This window comes from Boleophthalmus pectinirostris, unplaced genomic scaffold, assembly GCF_026225935.1.
Source record: "Boleophthalmus pectinirostris isolate CB_2022bp ecotype Guang Dong unplaced genomic scaffold, ASM2622593v1 HiC_scaffold_5, whole genome shotgun sequence".
Taxonomy (NCBI): Eukaryota; Metazoa; Chordata; class Actinopteri; order Gobiiformes; family Gobiidae; genus Boleophthalmus; species Boleophthalmus pectinirostris.
This window is the reverse complement of record NW_026571404.1, coordinates 8,175,442-8,196,151: the sequence shown is the minus strand read 5'-3', so window position 1 is coordinate 8,196,151 and position 20,710 is coordinate 8,175,442. Positions and strand designations below refer to the sequence as shown.

The 20,710-nt window shown below is 38.5% G+C and overlaps 1 protein-coding gene across 1 annotated transcript in view; it reads left to right on the top strand.

The window, feature by feature from the left end:
- LOC110175781 (adhesion G protein-coupled receptor A3) overlaps positions 1-20,710 on the top strand; it is an 820,856-nt gene that overhangs the window by 140,664 nt on the left and 659,482 nt on the right. The window contains exons 5-6 of the mRNA XM_055162785.1: positions 165-236; positions 2,744-2,907. Of these exons, the coding sequence (XP_055018760.1) occupies positions 165-236; positions 2,744-2,907 (236 nt within the window). The remainder of the gene's footprint in view (positions 1-164; positions 237-2,743; positions 2,908-20,710) is intronic.

Sequence of the window (20,710 nt, the reverse complement as noted above, 5' to 3'; positions counted from 1 at the left end):
AGATGGCGCGTCGGGGCGTCTAAACTCAAATTAGAGGCGTCAAGGTGTTTTTTGACACTCTGGTGTGAACACAGCTTAAGAGTTTATTTCTTGAACTTTTATGATTGTGAATAACAGATAAAGACAAAAAAAATTAAAAAAATGTTTTTGTATTTCTCAAACAGGAATCTCTCTGGAAATATCTTCTCAACGTTGCACATTGGACTCTTCACGCACCTGTTGGCTCTCAAAGTGCTGTAAGGACTATTTTTATATTTTTAAAGCTCCTTTTTTACACAAAATTGACTCTTGTGAGCTTTAAGCCATGTTAGAATGTTGTTACCTCCTGAAAAAACGTTCCCGGAGTTGTGTTTTCATTCACAGATGTTTGAGTAACCCCCTCCAAAACTCAAAATACTCTGTTCCACCTTGTGATGTCACGAAGCTGTAATTCTTCTAAGTTAACAGCTAATCTTTATCTTTTGTTCATTAGACATTGGCAATTCCAAGTTCTTAATGATTCTAATGAAGGTAAATGGAGTTTAAAAACACAGTGGAGCATTTCCTGTATTACCAGATGACATCACAAAGTGTAACAAAGTGGAATGTTCCGCAGTATAGCATTAAACTTAGCTAAACCTGCATTAATTCAATTTCAAATGTTTTCTTGCTAAAAAAGTCCCTCTAAGACATAATGCAATAGAGATATAGGAGTAACCGTATCCTCCATAAAAGTTCCTCAGTACATCTTTACATTCAGGTTGTTTTTTTAATAATTTGAAGTTGAGTTGAGTTGAGAATTCAGGAACAAAACAAGCGGATTTACAGTAGCAAGAACACAAAACAAACGGATATACCTTTATTCTGTATTTTCATCCAGTGTGTTGCATAGAAACACCTCACGTACACAGAGATGATTCAAAGACCGACTGTGACACGGGGGAATTCTCGAGGGATGAACGAGCTAAAGTTGATACGAGTCAGGTGCAGGTGCAGGTGCAGTGGTGGACTCTTTTAAGTTTTTACAGAAAGTTGGAAAAACTGAAGTCAGAATAAGCCACCAAACCAAAAGTTTTCAGAATCAGAACTTTATTCATCTCAAAGAGGCAATTCAGTTCATAGGTGTTCAGAAGAGTAAAAAAATACACAATCATTCACAAACAACACACAGACGCAGTGGCAAGAAGTGTAACATCTGTGAGTGTCGGTTCATCAGGGAGATACACACAATAAAACATAAATATAAATGTTTTAATTACAGATGTTCAATATTTTTTGGAATGAAGGTATATTTTTTTGTTAGGAAATTTAGAAATTTGGTGAAAAGATTTTTGAAAGAAATTGAATCCAGAAGCATTTACGGGTGTGTTTACAATAGCCCGACCGAACTGTGCCCAAGCACCTGTCCGCGCCCTTAAGTGCAGTACCCTTGTCCAGTGTAAGCGCAATTGAACCGTGTCCAGGTGTGGCACGGTTGGGACTTTGACCCAGCTGGAGGAGGTACGGTTGCTCGTGAACGTGGACACTATATGAACCCCGGCAGGTGTGAGGATGTTACTCGTAGAAAAACGGTGAAGGAACTCTGCTCTAAAACACACAGTGAATCCAGGCTTAATCCACGCTCACCTTCAATACGGACTGTGGATGGTGACAAAAGTTTGGCAGTCTGTCTCCTTCTGCTGCCGTCGTTTCGGTTGTGCGGGTGTGAATGTGGCCATAGAACCCTACTTGTTGAGCTTGAGCTAAAGTCCTAGTGTGAATGTGCCCTTAAAGGTTGTATAGAAGATTTTCCAAGGAAAGAGAAATGCAGCGACTGTTTGTCCTTTTTTAAATGTTGCGCTTTGCACCTTTTCCCCTTCTCTTCTTCTTTCAGCAACATCAAAAACTGACTTTCTTTTGCGGCGAACCGGTCGTGAATTCTTCTCTGCCATTAAAACAAAATTTGTGCAAACTGAGAGCTACAGTTCAAAAAAGACGCCAAGAACCGCTAAACATGAACCGCGAACATAAACCACACAATCCCAGCGCGTCGGCAAGTCAGCGACGCTAGAAACGCAGGGAATTTGATTGACAACCTAACAGCCAATAGATAAAGAGGTAGCCTTGTTATCTATTGGCTGATGTTTATCTGCCCTCACTACGTCCACAGTTGATGGATTTTCATTCTTTTTTTTTTGGTCATCATAATTACAAGGCTGCTTCTTCTTTATAATTCTATTTTGAACTTTCATTGACAATTTGAAAAAATATTTAAAAAAATCCTCCATACAACCTTTAAGTAATAAACCTCTACATCATAATGGAGACAAAACCAGACCAAGTTACGGGTCAGATCTGTGGAGAAGCAACCCCACTCAGTCAGAATGCCTGTTTTTCCAAAAATGTGTGCGCAGTAAAACCACCTGAAATTGAATACATGTAAGGTAGATTGGTTTAATATTTTACTGTGGAACATTCAAAGCAGAGGAGTTATATATCCATAGAAACAAGAAGGTGACAGACCCTCAACCAAAAAGTTGCTGTTAAAATGGCAAATTGTAAAACTAGAGAAGATTTTAAAAACCTAGTACTAAAACTAAAGGATTTTTTTTTTTTTGTGGTGATTGTGATTGTGCCAATTGTACCAACTTGAAGCAAACATTTCTTTTCTTTACTTTTTACTGTTTATCATTTGGTACATTTTCTTGAGTCACTTCAACCATGACAGTTCTGATTTATTTCTGATTACTTATGTTTACTGATTTAGCATATTTCTCATTTGCAGACACTTTAAAACAGAGACGTTGTTCTGTGACTGTCAGCTTCAGTGGCTTCTGCTTTGGGCCAAGTCAAACTCAGTGCGGATTGGAAATGACACCACCTGTACTTTCCCCACCCACCTGCACGGACTGGAGTTCAGGAACCTCCGGGAGCACCAGCTACGATGTGGTAAGAGCCACGCATGGGTTTGGGCTTATTCTGCTAAATATGTCATTACAAACTTCTAACCAGTATTGTGTGAAGATGTAGTCCTTTAGTCTACCGATGGTGTCTTAATCAACAACAAAAAATGACCATAAACGTTTCTTCAAAAATGACTGGTCTCTCCCATACATGCTCATGTATTGGGCCATTATAATTTTATGGGGAGATGTGTTTTTTTTTGTGTGTTTTTTTTAATGAAATCTCCAAAATTATGATCCTTAAATGTTTGAACCATATCATCATATTGAATTATTTGGTGACTCCACAAACCTATCACATCTTTAGGACTTAAGAATGGCCTCACTTTTTGAAGCTTTTGTGAAAAATAAATAATTGTGCTGTCAGAGATGACTTTGTACCAGTTTTCTTTCTTTCTTTTTCTTATTGATAGCTCCACTAATTACAGAGAGAGAGAGAGTTATGACGTGAACTAGAGCTACAATGATTCATTTGATTAATTGTGACTAGTCGAGTATTAAAATAATCATAGTTATCTGGACAGTACAGATTTTAAAACAGTGGTTCTTAACCTTTTTGATCTTGGGGCCTGAATGTCTCTGTGCAAAGTAACCCGTAGCTCAATCTCATATTAAATGCCTAATATTCTACTGATTATGGGGCCCTGAAGGAAGTGCTCGTGCCCCTAAGATTAAGAATCACTGCTCTAAAACACAGATTAAAAGTTGTTTCATAAAGGACAGATAACAGGGATGTAGTGAGACACAAAAATCACGGTTCGGTTCATTTTCCGTACAGTATGGGAACTAAATGCAAAACCATTTACTTGTTTACTAAACCAACAATTTGTTTTAACATTATACAAATGAGAAAATAAAATAAATGCAAAGTGCTGCTTGATAATACTAATAAGTTAAATAAACTATTCTCAAATAAGCAACAAATGTATGAAATATTATAAAAAATAAATTCCTTGTAAACAGTAAACTAAACTTTTCAAAAAGTAAAGCCGAGCACTAACAGTTCCAGCATAAAGTTTAACTCAAACTTCATATTTTTGGCCTGAAAAAACAACTTGTCCACATTATCTACAGTAAGTGCAGATCTGCTGACAGTTACAATGTCCCCAGTTCTTAAAAATACCCTTTCGCTGGGGACAGAGGTCGTGGGTTTGGGGGGGTTGAGATTCCATGTCGGCGAAAGTGAGGACTGCGGCGCGACAGTCGTGGTTTAGGGAGGATTTATGTGCTTTGGAGGGATGTAGTCAAGACGGGGGGCAATTGTTGCCAAGGCGGCCGCCCTAACTATAAATCGCTGCGGGAAACACTGCCACCTCAATCATGGACGAGTTCCCACATGAATATTAAAAAGCTGAACATTCCATGTAGCTACACATGTAGTGGAGGAATGTAAACACACACAAATTGCACGAATTCACTCAAGCACAGCCCTGCACCGAACCAAACGTCCTGTATTGAAACAGTTCAGCATGAAGTACTGTTACACCCCTAATAAATAAAAATAAAATAAGAACAAACTATTTCTGATGTTCATCCATCCAGCACTTTATTTGTAAATATTCTCTTAAAGGTGCATTGTGTAACTTTTGGCATTAAACATTTCTATCTTCATGGAGACCAAACCAGACCAAGTTACAGGTCAGATCTGTGGAGAGGCGACCGCGCTCACAGTCAGAATGCCTGTTTTTCTAGGTACTTTTGTGCTATAACACACCTGTAACTGAATAAATGTAAGGTGGAGCTGTTTAATGTCATACTGTGGAACTTTCCGAGCAAAGCAATGACATCTCCATGGAAACAAGCAGGTGATAGACCCCCAACCGAAAAGTTACACAGTGCATCTTCGACTACAGGTCATATTTCAACCTTTTGACCAGCTTAGTCGACCAAAACTCGCTGATAAATCGACTCCTTAAACAGTAGTTGCAGTCCTGATGTAAACCCAACGTTTTTTCTTTTTTATCTCACTCCATTTCTGACAAATGTTGTTTATAGTTTGTAATTATTCCTTCACACGGATCTGGTTGCTTCTCTCCAAAACCACCTTATGGGGCTTTAAATGATTCTTCTGACGCTAGTTTCTGTTAATTCATTAATTAGTTTCTCTCACCTGCTGCCTTCTCTGGAATCTCTCCCTGAATGAGCCCCGCATGAACATTGTGCGAGAAATTGAGTGAAAATAAACATTCTTCTGATGAGTTTGGATTTGTAATTAGGGATGTAACGATTTCAAAAACCCTCAGTACAATATTTTCAGGATATGCATCTCACTGTTCGATATTTATTCAGATATTTTGTGGAGGCTATGAAAACTACTTTTTCCTTTTAAAAGCACTGGAGCCCAGAAAAGCCTTTGGTAATGTTATAATATGAAGTGCTAACAGTTATTTCTTCATGTAGTCTGCACCGAAAACACCAAAGGATCATGGTCATGTAGTTTCTTCTGTTTTTTTTTAGCTATTGTTGCACCAAGGCAAGTTTATTTGTATGGCACAATTCATAAACAAAGTAATTCTAATTGCTTTATAGAATAATAAAGACGTTCAAATCACCATAACTCTTTTTAATTTAGGCAAAGAGACTTGTATCGTACTTTTCGGATTATAAGGCGCACTTAAAATCCTTTCATTCTCTCAAAAATCGACAGTGCCCCTTATAATCCGGTGTGCCTTATGTATTAATTCTGGTTGTGCTCACTGACCTCGAACTGATTTTATGTGGTACACGGTGCTCAAAAATCTGTCAAAATGTTTCAGTACGACTTTAGTAAACTATGAAGTCACACAGCTATCGTAGTCAGGAGTCTCGCAGACTAACCCTGCATTTGATTATCTTTCCGAATCGGTTTTCCGAGGAAGTTGCCTAGCGACACGCGTGACATGCCCCTTTTCCTGGGACGGCGGGACTCGGAACTCTGTGGTAGAAAAAGTAGACCGAGCAAGAATTCAGAGTCAGAATCCAAGATGGCTCTGCCCACTGTGACGTGTAAATAGGAAGTGTTTTCATTGTGTTTGGTGGTTTAAATGACAATTTCAGTCACTCGTGTCACTGCATCTGTATCACTGCCTGTGGATTTGGTAGTCGATGTTGTGGTGAGGCTCTCTGAGTCTGACATGCAAATCATAATAATACGCTTCAAGCTTGGACGTGACGTCAAATCCGAGGTCCAGGTGGGAGTCGGAAGTTAATTGAACACACAAAAGCTGAACCGCATCAGGGCACAAGGAGCGAGCTGTTTTTTCAGTGCTTATAGTTTATGCAAATTAGCCATGTGGCTTTAAGTTTTGTTTCTGTAAAACGTAAACAAACGTAAAAAACAAACAAACAAAAAGCAAAACACATTATTACTCAATGTATATTTGAGTTCTCCTCTTAGGAAATTAAAAAAAAAAAAAAAAAAAACTTAAATGATGCACCCACATTCACATTCATAATACACATTCACCAAGACAGAGAGGCAACGCTGGGTGAATTATGCCACGATCTGCCAATAGATCGTGGACGCCTGGGCTAAGGATCAATCTCAAGTGTCATCCATTTATTTCGCTTCATGCGCCTTATAATCCAGTGCACCTTATGTATGAAAATAGACAAGAGAATTCAACATTATTGATATTGCGCCTTATAGTCCGAAAAATGTGGTAATATGATGTATTGTGATGACCTTCAATATTATTGTTAGACTTTTGACGATACGATATCACGATATTTTGGTTATTGTTACATCCCTATATGTAATGGTAATGATTTGTAGACCATGGTTTGTTTCTTAAGATTATTGAAATGAAACAGTCCTTGGATATTGGCTATTCCGGTTTTGGCTAAGTTGTGTGGGAGGCATTAAATTTGTTGTTGCATTATGTGTTACCAGTTTGTTTTTTGTTTAATCTTTTCTAATGAGTCCATGAGTGTCCTGAAAGGCATGATAAATAAAATTATTATAAGAAAACTGCAGATTTTGTTAGTAAAGTGTTGTAAATATTCAGTTTAAATTGTCCTTTGTCCTTTGGATGCCTTGCTGTACAATTAAGAAAGTTCAAAATTGATTTGTTTAGTTTCAAGGGCTTGTCCTTTCCACTACAAATAATCCACATGATGCATATTTATTTTCAATGCTATCTTGCCCTTGGCCGATATTTCGGATCGATAAATCTGCAGCGCATGCCGGTGTTTTGTTTTGGAACACTTGCTCAGTACACACAAAGCTATATTTCTGTAAAGAGATAACTGGCCAAAACGTGACTACAGCTTTCTTAAACAGTTTAAGGTAAGAAAAGACTGTGGGCAAGTTTGTCATAAATTTAGATGAAATACTGTATTTTTCAGACAAAGCCACACTTTTTTTCATGGTTTGGGTGTTTCCTGGGACTTATACTCCTGTGTGACTTATATATTAAAAAATTCACACTGACAACCACGAGAGGTTCTAAGCTTGTCTGTCAGTATCTGGTACTACTATTACTCCTGTACCACTGTCACTTCGCTCTATTGCGCATGTCTCTTGCAGAAAGAGCCTCTGTCCTGTTGCAAATAGTGAAATCTGCAGCCGAAAATGGTAATCGAGCAGCAGAAAGAAAGTTTGGCGTGAGCGAGAAACTTGTGACAACCAGGAGGGTACACCAAGCAACTTTCCTGTAAGTTCATTGGACGGACTTGACAATGCGTGGACTTCAGTCACAACCAAAACATCCTGTCTGGATTCAGAAAGGCCGGAATAATTCTACCTGGAACTGATGCTGGGTCTGACGACAGCTACACAGAAGAGGAAGCGGCGCTCTGTTTACCTCCGGAGGTCGCAGAGTTGCTCAGAAGTGACACCAAGGATGAAGAATTGAATGGATTTAGTGATTTGGAGTGAGATGGAGAGTTTGGTAAACCTGTTCTGTTCTGTTGTTTATGTTATAGTTCATCTGAAGAACTGTTCATATGTGACGTTGACAGCCTGTTGTTCTCTGTTCTATTGTTTTTACTATAAATTGCCTTTTACGATGACATGTCCTGGTCCTAAGTGTGACTTATAGCCCGGTGAGACTTATATATTTTTTTTTCTTCTTCATTATGCATTTTTTGGCTGGTGCAACTTATACTATGGACAACTTATAGTCCAAAAAATAGGGTAATGTGGATAAAAATCATTCAAATCAACTCTACATATTGACCAAAAAATATCTGCAGAGATTAACAGCCTTCAGTTGCTCTGGTTTCTTTACAATCAGAGCAAAAACCCAGAGCAGTCGACCCTAAAAGTGATTACGATGATCTATTAAGAGTTATGTTTAAATAGTGTGACAATTATTAGTCATTACTGCGTCGAAAAGTGGAGATCTGTAATACTAGATACACATTCACCAATTAGCAGAGGGAGGACATGTGACTTAAAACTCAAATCAGAATTGGCTCACTGAAGCAGCCTGTATTGAAAAGACTATTTTTCTTTTCCAAATCAGGGCTGTCCATCTAATAACCAAATTATTTCCAAACTATGTGAAGAAAATTTATAACAACTGTGCTTAAAAATGTGCTCTGAAATAATCATTAATAATAGTCCAACTGTGAGTAAGAGAACTCTATCAATATTTCACCTCATCATTATCATTTATATTCTTAGCTTAAGGCTGTGTAGTTCAGTTCAAACTCTCCATTTTCGGAGCGACAGGTTTCTAAAGGTGTCCGTTTGCCAAAGACGTGTAAGAGATAAGACGTATCACTCCTCCCGGGAATCGTCATTAGCAGATCCAGTTTGAAATGACTTATGGAGCATTTTCAAGTGGTCTGCACAAAGAGGCCGTGATTAAGGAGATGTGTTCTAATAATAGTCTCCCTCTTCACTTTTATTCGTCTACCTGCTGTGAATACTCAGACAAGACTAATATGAGCCAGCCTCAGAAGAAAAAGGACCCAAAATCTACAGCCTGTTCGTCCTGTCCCCCTCCAAACCCATGAACGTGGTAAAGGCCAGAGCTGGGTATCATTCAGAAGTTTCCGATACGATACATACACCACGATACGATATATACCTCGATACAGTGCATTTTCGATTTGATATATTTCAAATTGATTCGATACAGTTCAATAAATAACAAAGGTTAAATCATGGCTGTGATACTAAAAGTCTTTGTTAAACCACTTCTTGTGCAAAGTGAATATACAACTTAAACATTTTAATCATCAAAACTGTGAAAATGTCAAATGTGTCGCATAAATGAGTTTCCTTCCTCTAAACAAGCAACAAAACTGTAGCTTTGTAACAAAATAATTTAATAAAATATACCAAAAAATACTCTTGGCGATATATTGATACCGCTGTCCCCGATATCGATTATATTGATTATATTGACATTAAGATATATTGATATTCCGATATTTTTGCACACCACTAGTAGAGGCACAACTATTACCAACGTAGATCATGATAGTAACACAGAGCCAGTTTATTCAGCAGTTTAGATGTAAAATGTACAATTAAAGGACTGAAACTTTCTAGAGGTGGAATGTCACCTGCATAATTTCATGGAAATAGAAAGTTAAAACCATATTTTGGAAGATTTTCAAATGGCATAGATCAGTTTTATGCCATACTAAACTATCAAAGCCAAAGGAACAATATTTCCATGGAAACAAGCAGGAGGAGGACCCCCTCACAGGCCAAGAGAGAGTCTGTTTTATAGAGGTACAAGCCCTCTCAGACTAACAATGCATGTTTTTATTTGTTTTTCACTGCCATAAAAACATCTCTAGTGCACAAAACATGCTTTTATTTTAGTCTATTTTTTGACAAAAAAGTTACATACTGAAGGTCGCCACACAGTTGTTTCTTAAGATCATTGAAGTGAAATAGTTTTCTGCTATTGTGTGATAAGTTTTGTAGGAAGTGTAGAGTTTGTTGTCTCATTATGTGTTACCAGTTTGTTTTTATAAGTCTTGTTTAATCTTTTCTAATGAGTCCATGAGTGTTCAGAAATGCATGATAAATAAAATTATGATAAGAATACTGCAGATTCTGTTAGTAAAGCGTTAAGTTAAAATTATCCTTTGTTCTTTTGGATACAAGATTTTTCAGTCTTAAACTATTTTTAAACATGCAACAAAAAGCGCACACCAACGCAAGGAGAATTTATGAGATTGTAAATCTCTGATCGGAAAGACTGCAGCGGGATATGTCTGCGGACCACAAAATACAAAGTTGTGAGCACAATTGCATGAGCTGTTTCCTGAGATTCGTAAGAGTTCTAAAGATCAGGGCAGTGCACTTCTAGTTTAGATACAAGACAAAACTGTGTTATTATTTGTGAAATGTGGTGCAGACATGTCATTTTGATGCACAGAAGGGTGGCAATAAAGTCCACAGGAAGTAGAGTCACTATCGTTAATCTGCAGCTTCACTTCGATCCGTGCGCTTTGTGTTTGTAAACAGACACACATGAGGAACTACTCTCTCCTTTTTACTTTTAAAGAACGATTCAAACTGGATTAAAAGTGCGGTTTTGTGGACTCTGTAATTATTTGCAGAGGGATATTTTATGGATTCTATGGATAATGTCGATGAGATGCTGAAGTTTAAATTTACAACTTTACGAGACGTGAGTAATAAAGTCTAAAGTCGTTATTTTCGCTGTTTCTTGTGCCTCTGAGTACGTCACTCTGTCTTCCTCCGACACTTTTTTATTGGCTGTTACCGTAGCGTTGCTGATGTTTGGTGGTTATGATCTGACAGAGTAGCTCAGAGTCACACTGACACCACACGCACGAGGAGCGCGGCAGCAGCTTCAAAATCACACCATATTCGGATCACGCCTCCTCGAATTTTGGTAAGTAAATCACAGCCAAAATTCTCCTGTAGTGTGTGGTGGCCTTAAGGCTTTAAAACACTTTGCACTTTGTTGTATGTGTAGTTTAAAGTCGCAGTAGTATGTCAGTTTTCTGGTGGGAGGGTGCATCACTTCCCTGGGTCCTTAAATGTGCCTTTAAATGTTTTGAATGTTGTGTGGTCTGTGCCCCTTTGTGACTCCTGCGTCTACGACAGAGTAAAACTGGGTTAAGGCAAAGGATTAAATCTACAATGTGTTTGGAAATGCTCTTTGAAAAGTAAAGTGGATTTGAACAAATTGCACTTGCACTCAGCTGGTTCCTAAATACATTTGTTGGTGATTTAGACAGCAGCAGTTTACAGTAGCAAATTTTGGGCTTTTAAAATGTGTGGAAAAAAAAAATTAAAATCACAATAACGCTGTTGAACCCCATTTGTGTCAGAGTTGTGGCTGTGGATAAGGGGTAGGGAAAAACAAATATTTTATGAGCACTCAAACCTCAAATGCAGAATAAAACGGCTAATATGAAGCACTGATGTAGTGAACAAAACCTCAGGAGGTTTGAATGTGGTGTGGTCTGGTCCCTTCTGTGACTTCTGCTTCAGAGACAGGAGAGGGGGGCAGGAAGAAGATTAGATTCACAGTTTTTAGAGGTTATGGTTTAAAACTTCAATAAAATTCAACCTGCAAATGGTACTTGTCAGCTCTTGCCTGAAAGGGGCTATAATTGATGTCCTCTGCGCATCCTTTTGGTCTTAAAATGTTCATATTAACCCACTCTGCATGATCCTGGTGTTTTTTTTTCTGCTATTTTGCCTGTTAAAAAAAAATCCTGTTCATAATATAGAGCCTGGCTCCAAATTCGCCCCTGTAACCGTTTCATTTGACTGGAGCTGAACACTATGTGGCCATATCAGCCTGATCCCGTCAGATCTCAGAAGCAAAGCAGGGCTGGGCCTGGTTAGTACTTGGATGGGAGACCACTGGAAAAATCAGGTCATTGTGTCCTTAGGCAAGGCACTTCACCCACATTGCTTAGTAAAAAAGTGGTGTGTGCGTGAGTGATGGTGGTGGTCGAGGGGCCGATGGCACAGATTATCACCCTCACTTCCATCAGTCTGTCCCAGGGCAGCTGTGGCTACAATAGTAGTTTACCACCACTGGGTGTGCAGTGAATGAATAATGAACTATAAAGCGTCTTAAAGGCAAGGCAAGGCAAGTTTATTTGTATAGCACAATTCGTACACAAAGTAATTCAAAGTGCTTTACAGAATAAGAAATACATTAAAATCATAATAAAAACAAATCAAAACATAAATAATCGTGAAGATTAAAATAAAAAAAAGAGAGACATAAATTGGAGAGAAGAGTGCGGAATGAAAACCTTTCAGTCATATGCACAGTTAAACAGAAATGTTTTGAGTCTGGATTTAAACAGCATCACAGAAGAGTCTGTCTCACATGTTCAGACTGTTCCAGGTTTTAGCTGCATGAACCTGAAACTCTGACTCCCCTTGTTTAGTCCTGACTCTGGGCACCAGCAGGAGGCCGGTCCCTGAGACTTAAAGTGTCTAGAAAAGTGCTATATAACACTGATGAATTATTTTGTTATTATGTTATTATTATTATTATTATTATTATTATTATTATTATTATTATTATTATTATTATTATTATTATGGCTGAAGTCACACTTGCTTAGTCCACTTCTTTACACAGTCTTTGTCTCTGCATTTGACCAATACAATGCAGATGGGACAGCCTGTCCCAGAGGAGCAGTGGGCAACCGCCCAAGTCGCCTGAGCAGCCCGTCCCTTCTGCATTCTGAAACTCCTCCGTCCTTACTTGAGATGGTCCAGTTTTCAGAACAAAAATATAACTTCTTTTGTGTGAGATAAATAAGAGTTTGGTGCAGAGCAAAACTCAGTGCTGTTTCTCAGTCCTCTGTGTATTTTTCTTTTTTTACGCCTAAACCTAGACTGTATAAATATGTGTACAGAGTGAGTGTGACGTCACCCATAGCGTTCAGCACCACTCAAATGAAGCTTGTGATGCGATGAACGGTTACAGGAGTGAATTTGGAGCCAGGCTCTATTTCATGAGTGGGTTTTTTTAACAGACACAATTGGGAGAAAAACCCAGGATCACGTATAGAGCAGGTTAATACGAGTTTTTTTAAGACCAAAGGATGCGGCTCACAGCAGCAATTACAGAGAGATGGGTGATAATATTACAATGTAAGTCAATGGGAGCCAGGGTCAGAAGGAGCCAGAAGAGCCACATGGGAACTTTCTAATTGGAACGCGACGGCTAGTGTGTTAACTAAGTCGATTTATGAACAGTCTATGCTCCTAAACCGTCATGTTCAGAGCAAGTGTCTCTTGGATTGATTAATTCACTGGTCAGTCACGCCCTCTGAAATCATTTGGGACAGGATATGGTTCCAGACCCACTCGTCTTTGTAAAGTTTTGTGGTTCAGTTTGATGAGGCAGCCAATCAGAGAGGTGTGTGAGAGTACCTATGGGTAGATGTTTCGCCTACTGTTCATTGTTCAGTTTGATCGTAAAAAAAAACAACTTATCACCTTCAAATAAAAAGGCATCACTAACTAAACCTGGGAGCTTTTTGCTGTGAGTCAGGAATGCAAACTAAACTAAAATGTGAGCCAATCAGATTCAAAAAGTTAAAATCTGAAATAAAACCAATTATAATTTGCATCGCTAAAGCCTGCTGTCATTTTGACTAAGTACAAAACAAACTCCTGTTAATTATGAAACTGTTAGGTTTGGATCAGTGGTCGGGTGTGACTTCGCCGTTTGAATCCTGGTGTTTTGACAGAAGGGCAGAAAGCAAAAATACAACACGATCTTTGGAGTGGAAAAGGAAAATCTGCAAGAGCGTTGTCATGGGGTGTTCACTGACTCTTATAACACAACATCACAACAATAATAATGAGGGAACGCTGTGGAGGTCACTGTCCCTCTGCGGATCCTCTGTAACAGTCACTGTGACTCATTTACGATTTGATGAGAAGAAAATATGTTCAAAATTAAAGGGCTCATATTAGGCTGTTTTCTGAGCTATGATATTATGTTTCTTCCTCAAAAACAGACCTGGAGTTGTGTTTTGTTTCATTAACGCATGTTTAACACACAAATTCTGCATATTTAGACTGAATTTTCTCTCAAACAGAAAACACTCTCCACCTTGTGATGTCATATAGTAATAGGAAGTGCCCCACTCTGCTCCACACACCTTCAGTAGAATCATTTGGATAAAATCAGACCTTGAATTGCCCATCTCTACTAAAAAAAAGTGAAACATAGCTGTTAACATGATAAATGAGGCTTCATGACATCACAAGGTGGAATAGACCGTTTTGCGCTTTGGAGATGTAAATAAACACATGCACATCAGTATCCCAGGTATGATCAGGTTTATTGAGTATCCCGGTTTCTTCATGGTGCATGTAAACGCAGTATCCCGGTTTCAGTATCCCAAATAATCCAGTATCCCAGTTATGACAAATTGGAATGTTGTAGCTGGGATATTCTAATAGTTGCCGTGATACTGTAGCAACATAAAGCTGAGTGCAGATGCGTCTAATATACAAACACCAATGGTAGCTAAAATAAATAGTGACCAACATAAATAAAGGGACCAGACATGAGCGAAACAAACAGATTCACCATCAGCAGCACATCCATATGTCACAGAAAGAACACAGAAAAAACACTGTCCTTTAGTCTGACAGAAGCTGACTGCGCAAGGAGCGAGCTGTTTTTTTTTGTTTTTTGTTTTTTCCAGTGCTTACAGTTTATGCAAATTAGCCATGTGGTTTTAAAATTTAGTTTCTGTAAAATGTAAACAAATGTGGCAAAGCCGAATTATAATCTGAAACAGGCTGATGTGGCTCTACAGTGGTTATGGTTTATATGTTGTAAAGTTGAAAATTTTAACTAAGAATTTGTTGCAATGTAGTATAATGTTTGGATACATTCTGTTTGATCTGCACAGTGGATTGTGGGATACATCATAGCTCCTTACCGCTGCTTAGGAGCTTTCTAATACTACATTTGATCTTATATACAGAGATATGAGTATCCCAGTTTCTCCACGCGTGTGTGTACGCAGTATCCCGAATACTGCCATAATTGGGATATGGCTAATCACCAGGATACTGATGAAGGACAATGAAGGATTACTCAAACATGTGTGAAAGAAAAAAAAAAAAAACAAACAAAAAACACACAACTCCAGAAATGTTTTTAATGAGGAACCAGCATTCTAACATGGGTAAAAGCTCACATGTTTCTTGCAATATAAAACCTTTAAAATAAAAGATATAACCACCACCATGCATTTGCTGATGGTGGATCTGCCACCTCATTTATGGAAATAAGCCGCAGCAAACACCAGGGAGCTATGAGTCAGATCTGTGGAGAGACGAAGCTGTTCACATTAACTCTTTCCCCCATGAAGACGACATTTGACGACCCCCCTGTTTCCTTAATGACGACTTTTGACTCCTCCGCTGTATCACTAAAGACGAGATTTGACGACCTTTAGAAACGGCTCGGTTTTTCACATTTAAACAGAGACTGTGATAGGTGGAGCCCACTACAACCCACACTAGACTGACCAATAGGATTCAAGGATATGTTTTCGCCGATTTTTTCCGAAGTTAATCGAAATAGTGACGATGGTAGCTTCCGGAAAAAACACAACACGAAACACGTGCAGTGGAAAGATCGCGGCGCTGCGGCGCACAGTTTTAGAAATAATGAGGAGCGGACGTATTTTATGGATAAGTTTAGAGAAAGTGACTTTTATAGATTTCAAAGTGATGATGTTGAAGTTGATTATAAAGTGGAAAACAGCGATAGAGACGGACTTTCAGAGAGTGAATCTTAAGAAGATGAAAATGCCGCTGATGCGTCTGTGTGGAGTCCTGCGATATCCGAAACAAACTATCTGAGCTTTATACTCGATTATGAACCAAAATTGCCCTGAAATCTGGATGTTGCCCAGACCAGTCCTTTAAAATATTTCAGTCTTTTTTTCCAAGATGCAATGTATGACAGAATCGCTACAGAAAAAACGCTTATGCGGAGCTCTGCACACGAGAAACCAAGATGACAAATACTGGACTCACACACTGACGGGGAAGAGTTTTATTATTATATTATTATATTATAATAAGCTAAATTAGTTGAATAAGCTAAATGAGTTGAATAAATAAAATAAGTTGAATAAGCTAAATGAGTTGAATAAATAAAATAAGTTGAAATAAATGGAAAAAAAAAATGTATTAGGTGCACACAGGTGTACAACAGGTAAAAAACAGGTGCACACTTGGCTTTACTGTATCTGGTGATATGAAATCTGTTTAAATACTTTGACAAAGTATATTTTTTATTTTTTTATGAATACAGTATCAGAACATGTATATCTCAGATGCTGAATGTAGTTTTTTGTTTTCGAGTTTGCACCTGACCAGGTAAACTCTCATTTTCAGTGAGCTGTTATACACCTATAAATGAGTTGAATCACATTTAAACATCCATAAATGAAGAGTTCAGAGTCTAAGGTTTCCAGAGATACAAATACGTCTGTGTTACAATTAAGTTCATGAGAGTAAAAATCATTTATAATCACTCGTGGCAGTCTGTTTTCTTTTATGCAATTATGTTCTATGGGTGTAGCCCTAGTAACATATGTATGGGTTGTTCCTAGTAGGCGTCCAGGGGGGAAAGAGTTAAGAGAGATGTCTTTAAAGTTTTAAGTTTTGCCCTTCCTTTTCCCCACTTTTGTACTTCTCTGTTATTTTAAAGAGTCCTATATTACGCAAACTTGACCCTTGTGAGCTTTAAATTGTGTTATAATGTTGTTATCTCACCAAAAAACATACCTGGACTGGAGATGAGTTTTGTTTCACTCACAGATGTTTGAGTAATCTTGCATTATTAGTCAGTCTACGTCTCTCAAGCTCAAAATGCTTCAGCTAACAGCTCCTTTTACCTTTAGTTTAGCAGAGATTGACAATTCCAGGACTGAAATTATCCAAATGATTCTAGTGAAGATGTATGGAGTTTAACGTCCTGTATTACCACATGAGCTGGAAGTGGATAATAACAATAGCTTTACAGAATTGTTCCTTCAAACCACAAGTGTAGTCTATATTTTGCCTCATAGAAAAACATGTCCATCATAAATATAATATGACTTGCACTTGTTATATTTCTATAGCTCTAAGGACACTGTTTTTTGGCCGTGTGTTTTCCGCCCAGGCTGTCGTCACCGCAGACGTTCGGGAGCTGGTCCACACAGTGTAATTGTATGTGTTTTTCATTGACTCAGAACAGTCCTCTGCAGCACAGACTGATTGCGCAGAGTGGACTGAGCCATTCAGAACCTCCATTATGGGATTACAATGATCAGGTTCAGACTCCTGCTCCTCCCTCCACCTCTCCACCACTTACAGAGCCTCATTCATTCACAGGGCTGGGCTTAGATACTGTAACACACACGCTCAAATTATCTGCTTTCTAGTTTGAAGCTTGGATCCTGCTTCTCATTAAAGTTAAAGATACAGTGTTGAGTTAAAACCACTTGGACATGTGTACGTTTTATGGCATAAGGCCCGGTGTGGTGTGGACTCCACTCGATTTAGAGAGTAATCAAAATCAATGTGCTGTGCCACACGTTTTCAGGTCATTAAACGTGTGTTATTGTGTGAACCCATGTGAAACTGCATTGCTTTGGTCAAATTCGGGAGTTATTTGAGCAGAGAGAGTGTCAGTGTAACCTTAGAAAAACAGGAATATTATAAAAAATGAACATAAGATCTAAGAAAAGAAGGTATTGTATTGTTTTATGTATTTGGTTAGTGTATAGATGGATTATTTGTTTATCAGAACAGTGGATGTGTGCGCAGTCTGATTGCAAAAAGCATCGCTGTCTGTGTGGTTAACATGAAGTTGCAACGCTACCTAGAGATGTTGTCAGAGCACTAAAACAGTGTATCGCCGTGTGATAAAAATAAGTTATGACGCTAAATTAACATTTGCGAGTGGGATACATCTTAATAATCCATATGTGTTCAATGCAGGTGAGTGTATAAATGATGAGAAGAAACATCTCAAACTTCAGTAGCTGGACATCCACTCACAACTGATCTCTGCCCCTGGGAGAACCTGAAATCTGTTGAAATCTTACATAACACTGAAATGATGTGGCTCTTTCTGTAGGAGACATGCACAGAGCGCAAAGTGAAGTAGTCTGATAATCCCTCTATAGAACATCCCGAATACTGTAGAAGCCTTTAAAGAAGTGTATAAACCCTTATGTTTGTAGAGCTCTGCAATGAACTATGCATTCAGTTTTGTTTGTTTTTATTTTAATTTTGTTACTTATATATACACTAAGTCGTAATTAAAACTGTAACCGCAAACTTGCTGTTCATGCTCTGTTTTTCTTCCTTGAAATTTTGTCATTGAATTACAGTATAAGTACTTTTTACTTCAGCCTGAACCATTTTGGTCATGATTCATGGGGCTGTATGTTCTTTGTAGTGATGCGAAATGACTCAGTAAACGTCTACTAATAAAATACACATCACAGTTGTCGTTTGTGTAATCTGCAAGTCATTCGCTCAAAGTACATACCGCAGCACACTTGCAGTGAGTGTAGATTCACCATCCTGTACTATGTAAAATAGGTTCTTGTGAGCTTTAAGCCACAGTTGTGTTTTGTTTCATTCACACATATTTGATAATCCTTTATTATTAGTCTGTCTGCATCTCCAAAGCTCAAGGTGGAACAGAGTGTTCTTTTTGAGAGTACAAACTCTATGCAAGGTTTGTGTGTCAAACATGTGTGAATGAAACAAAACACAACTCCAGGTTTGTTTGTGATGATGAAACAACAACATAGATCAGAAAATGGACTAAAATGAGCCTTTAACATTTTGGAGACATTTTGACTGCATTTGAAAACTTTCACCAAAAGCCTATGACATCTTTAATACACATTTCATGAATTATTTCATTTTTGCCTGCATGTATTTTTCAGTTTCATTCTAATATTGCTTCTGAAGTGAAAAATTATGAAATGCACTTGTCCATAACAAGCCCATAATTGACAGAGATGTGTCTGCCATGTTTGCAGACTTTCATATCACCACCACAGTCAAACTTCCAACCTTCAGTGTACCAGTTACTGTACTTCTACTAGGCCTACCACTTCTTTATTATCCTTGTAGGAAAATTCATTAATTTATCTCTTCTAGGGCTATGTGTCAGCTTCACTGGCCCATAAGTCCAAATCAAGTCCAAGTTGTCTGCTTTGAGCTTCAAGTAATTTCAAGTCTTTAAACCAAAGTATCAAATATAGCTTTGTTTAACTATAACTAAATTGTACTTAAAAAGTCACAGTATTTATTTATAGTAATATAAATGTAAATTTTTCCTTTTTAAATGTCTTGAGAGGATCTTAGTGTGAATCATTACAGTCTGAATAGAAATAATTCAGATTTAAAAGTGCTTAATAACATTTATTGTCGTGTAGTCTGCACTGAAGTGGAAGGATCATGTTCTTTGTAGTTTCCTCTGTTTTAGTGTATTGTACTGTATATTACTGTTGTACATTTGATGATATCACATCACAGTACTTCAGAAGTAAAACAGAAATGGGAGGGATATGTTCCAGTAAATTTAAGCAGCACATTTATCAACCATAAAGAGGAAAGTATTTTATAAAAACATATTTTTAGGAGAAGCATCAAGTCTTCTCAAGTCACAGACCTCAAGTCCAAGTTGAGTCCCAAGTCTTAGCCCATTGTATCAAGTCAAGTCTCAAGTCCTAAAAATAGTGACTCAAATCTGACTCGAGTCCAAATCTCGACTCACAAATCCCCACGTCTGGTTGGTCATTATTGTTTTTATTACTATGATCACTTCCTACTTGGAATATGGGAAACTCTAAACACAGAAGTGCCACTTGGTCTTGGAGTTGAATCTGGGACCTAACTCAGTCTAAAAATGCATACTTTTCTTTTATGAACTGCTACTTGTTACATAATGGCTTGTGGTGCTTGAGTTTTCATTACAGCAGCTGGTACAGTCCTCATACACCTCCCCTCTGATAGGGACTTGTTGTTATCAGGACAAATGATAGGACACGAGGAATTCTCTTTTTCTGCAGTCACAATAGCACTGGAAATATTAATATCTCCCCACGGAGCCCTTCCTCTATTGTTTTTATGAAGATATGTCACAGAAGATGCATCTGTTTCTGCTGCTGCGGCGCTGCTCTGATGGGGAGCAGATGTCGAGGACGTAGCATCCGCAAATGAGCTCTCGTGCCTGGGATGAAACCGGTCGCGTGCTGCCTGTAAATGAGGAGGGAGGCAGGGCAAGGCAGGGTCACCGCCGGCCCGGAAAACCTGGAATCCGGTTATCTAGATATTTGGGGAAGTCATAGCTAAGGATATTTATGTGTAAGATTAATACAAAAACACTGGTGCAACGGCAATAGAGGCACAGTGAGTTAAGTCAGTGCCCACTAACCAGAGAGTCCTGCACGGGTCCATTTTTAGAGACCCGCACCTGCGCAGTTCAGCACCACAACTGCCTGATAACCCGTGATTATATCAAAGTTGAATCCGTACCCGCCTGGACCCGTTAACATTCCACCCGTTACCTGCCCACGCACATGATAAATTGGGGTCAGTCCAATAGTCCAGGAAAAAAACAGGACTAAACCAGGACTGAACCTACGCCGTGTCATTAGTGGATTATAAATATATAGACGCCACACCGAATGCCAAGACTACACCAGGAATACACCAGGACTGGACCAGGATTAAACCAGGACTACACCAGGACTGAAACAGTACTTAGCCAGGTCTAAACCAGAACTGAACCTACACCGTGTCATTAGCAGATTATAAATATATACACTCCGCAACCGCAGAGCTG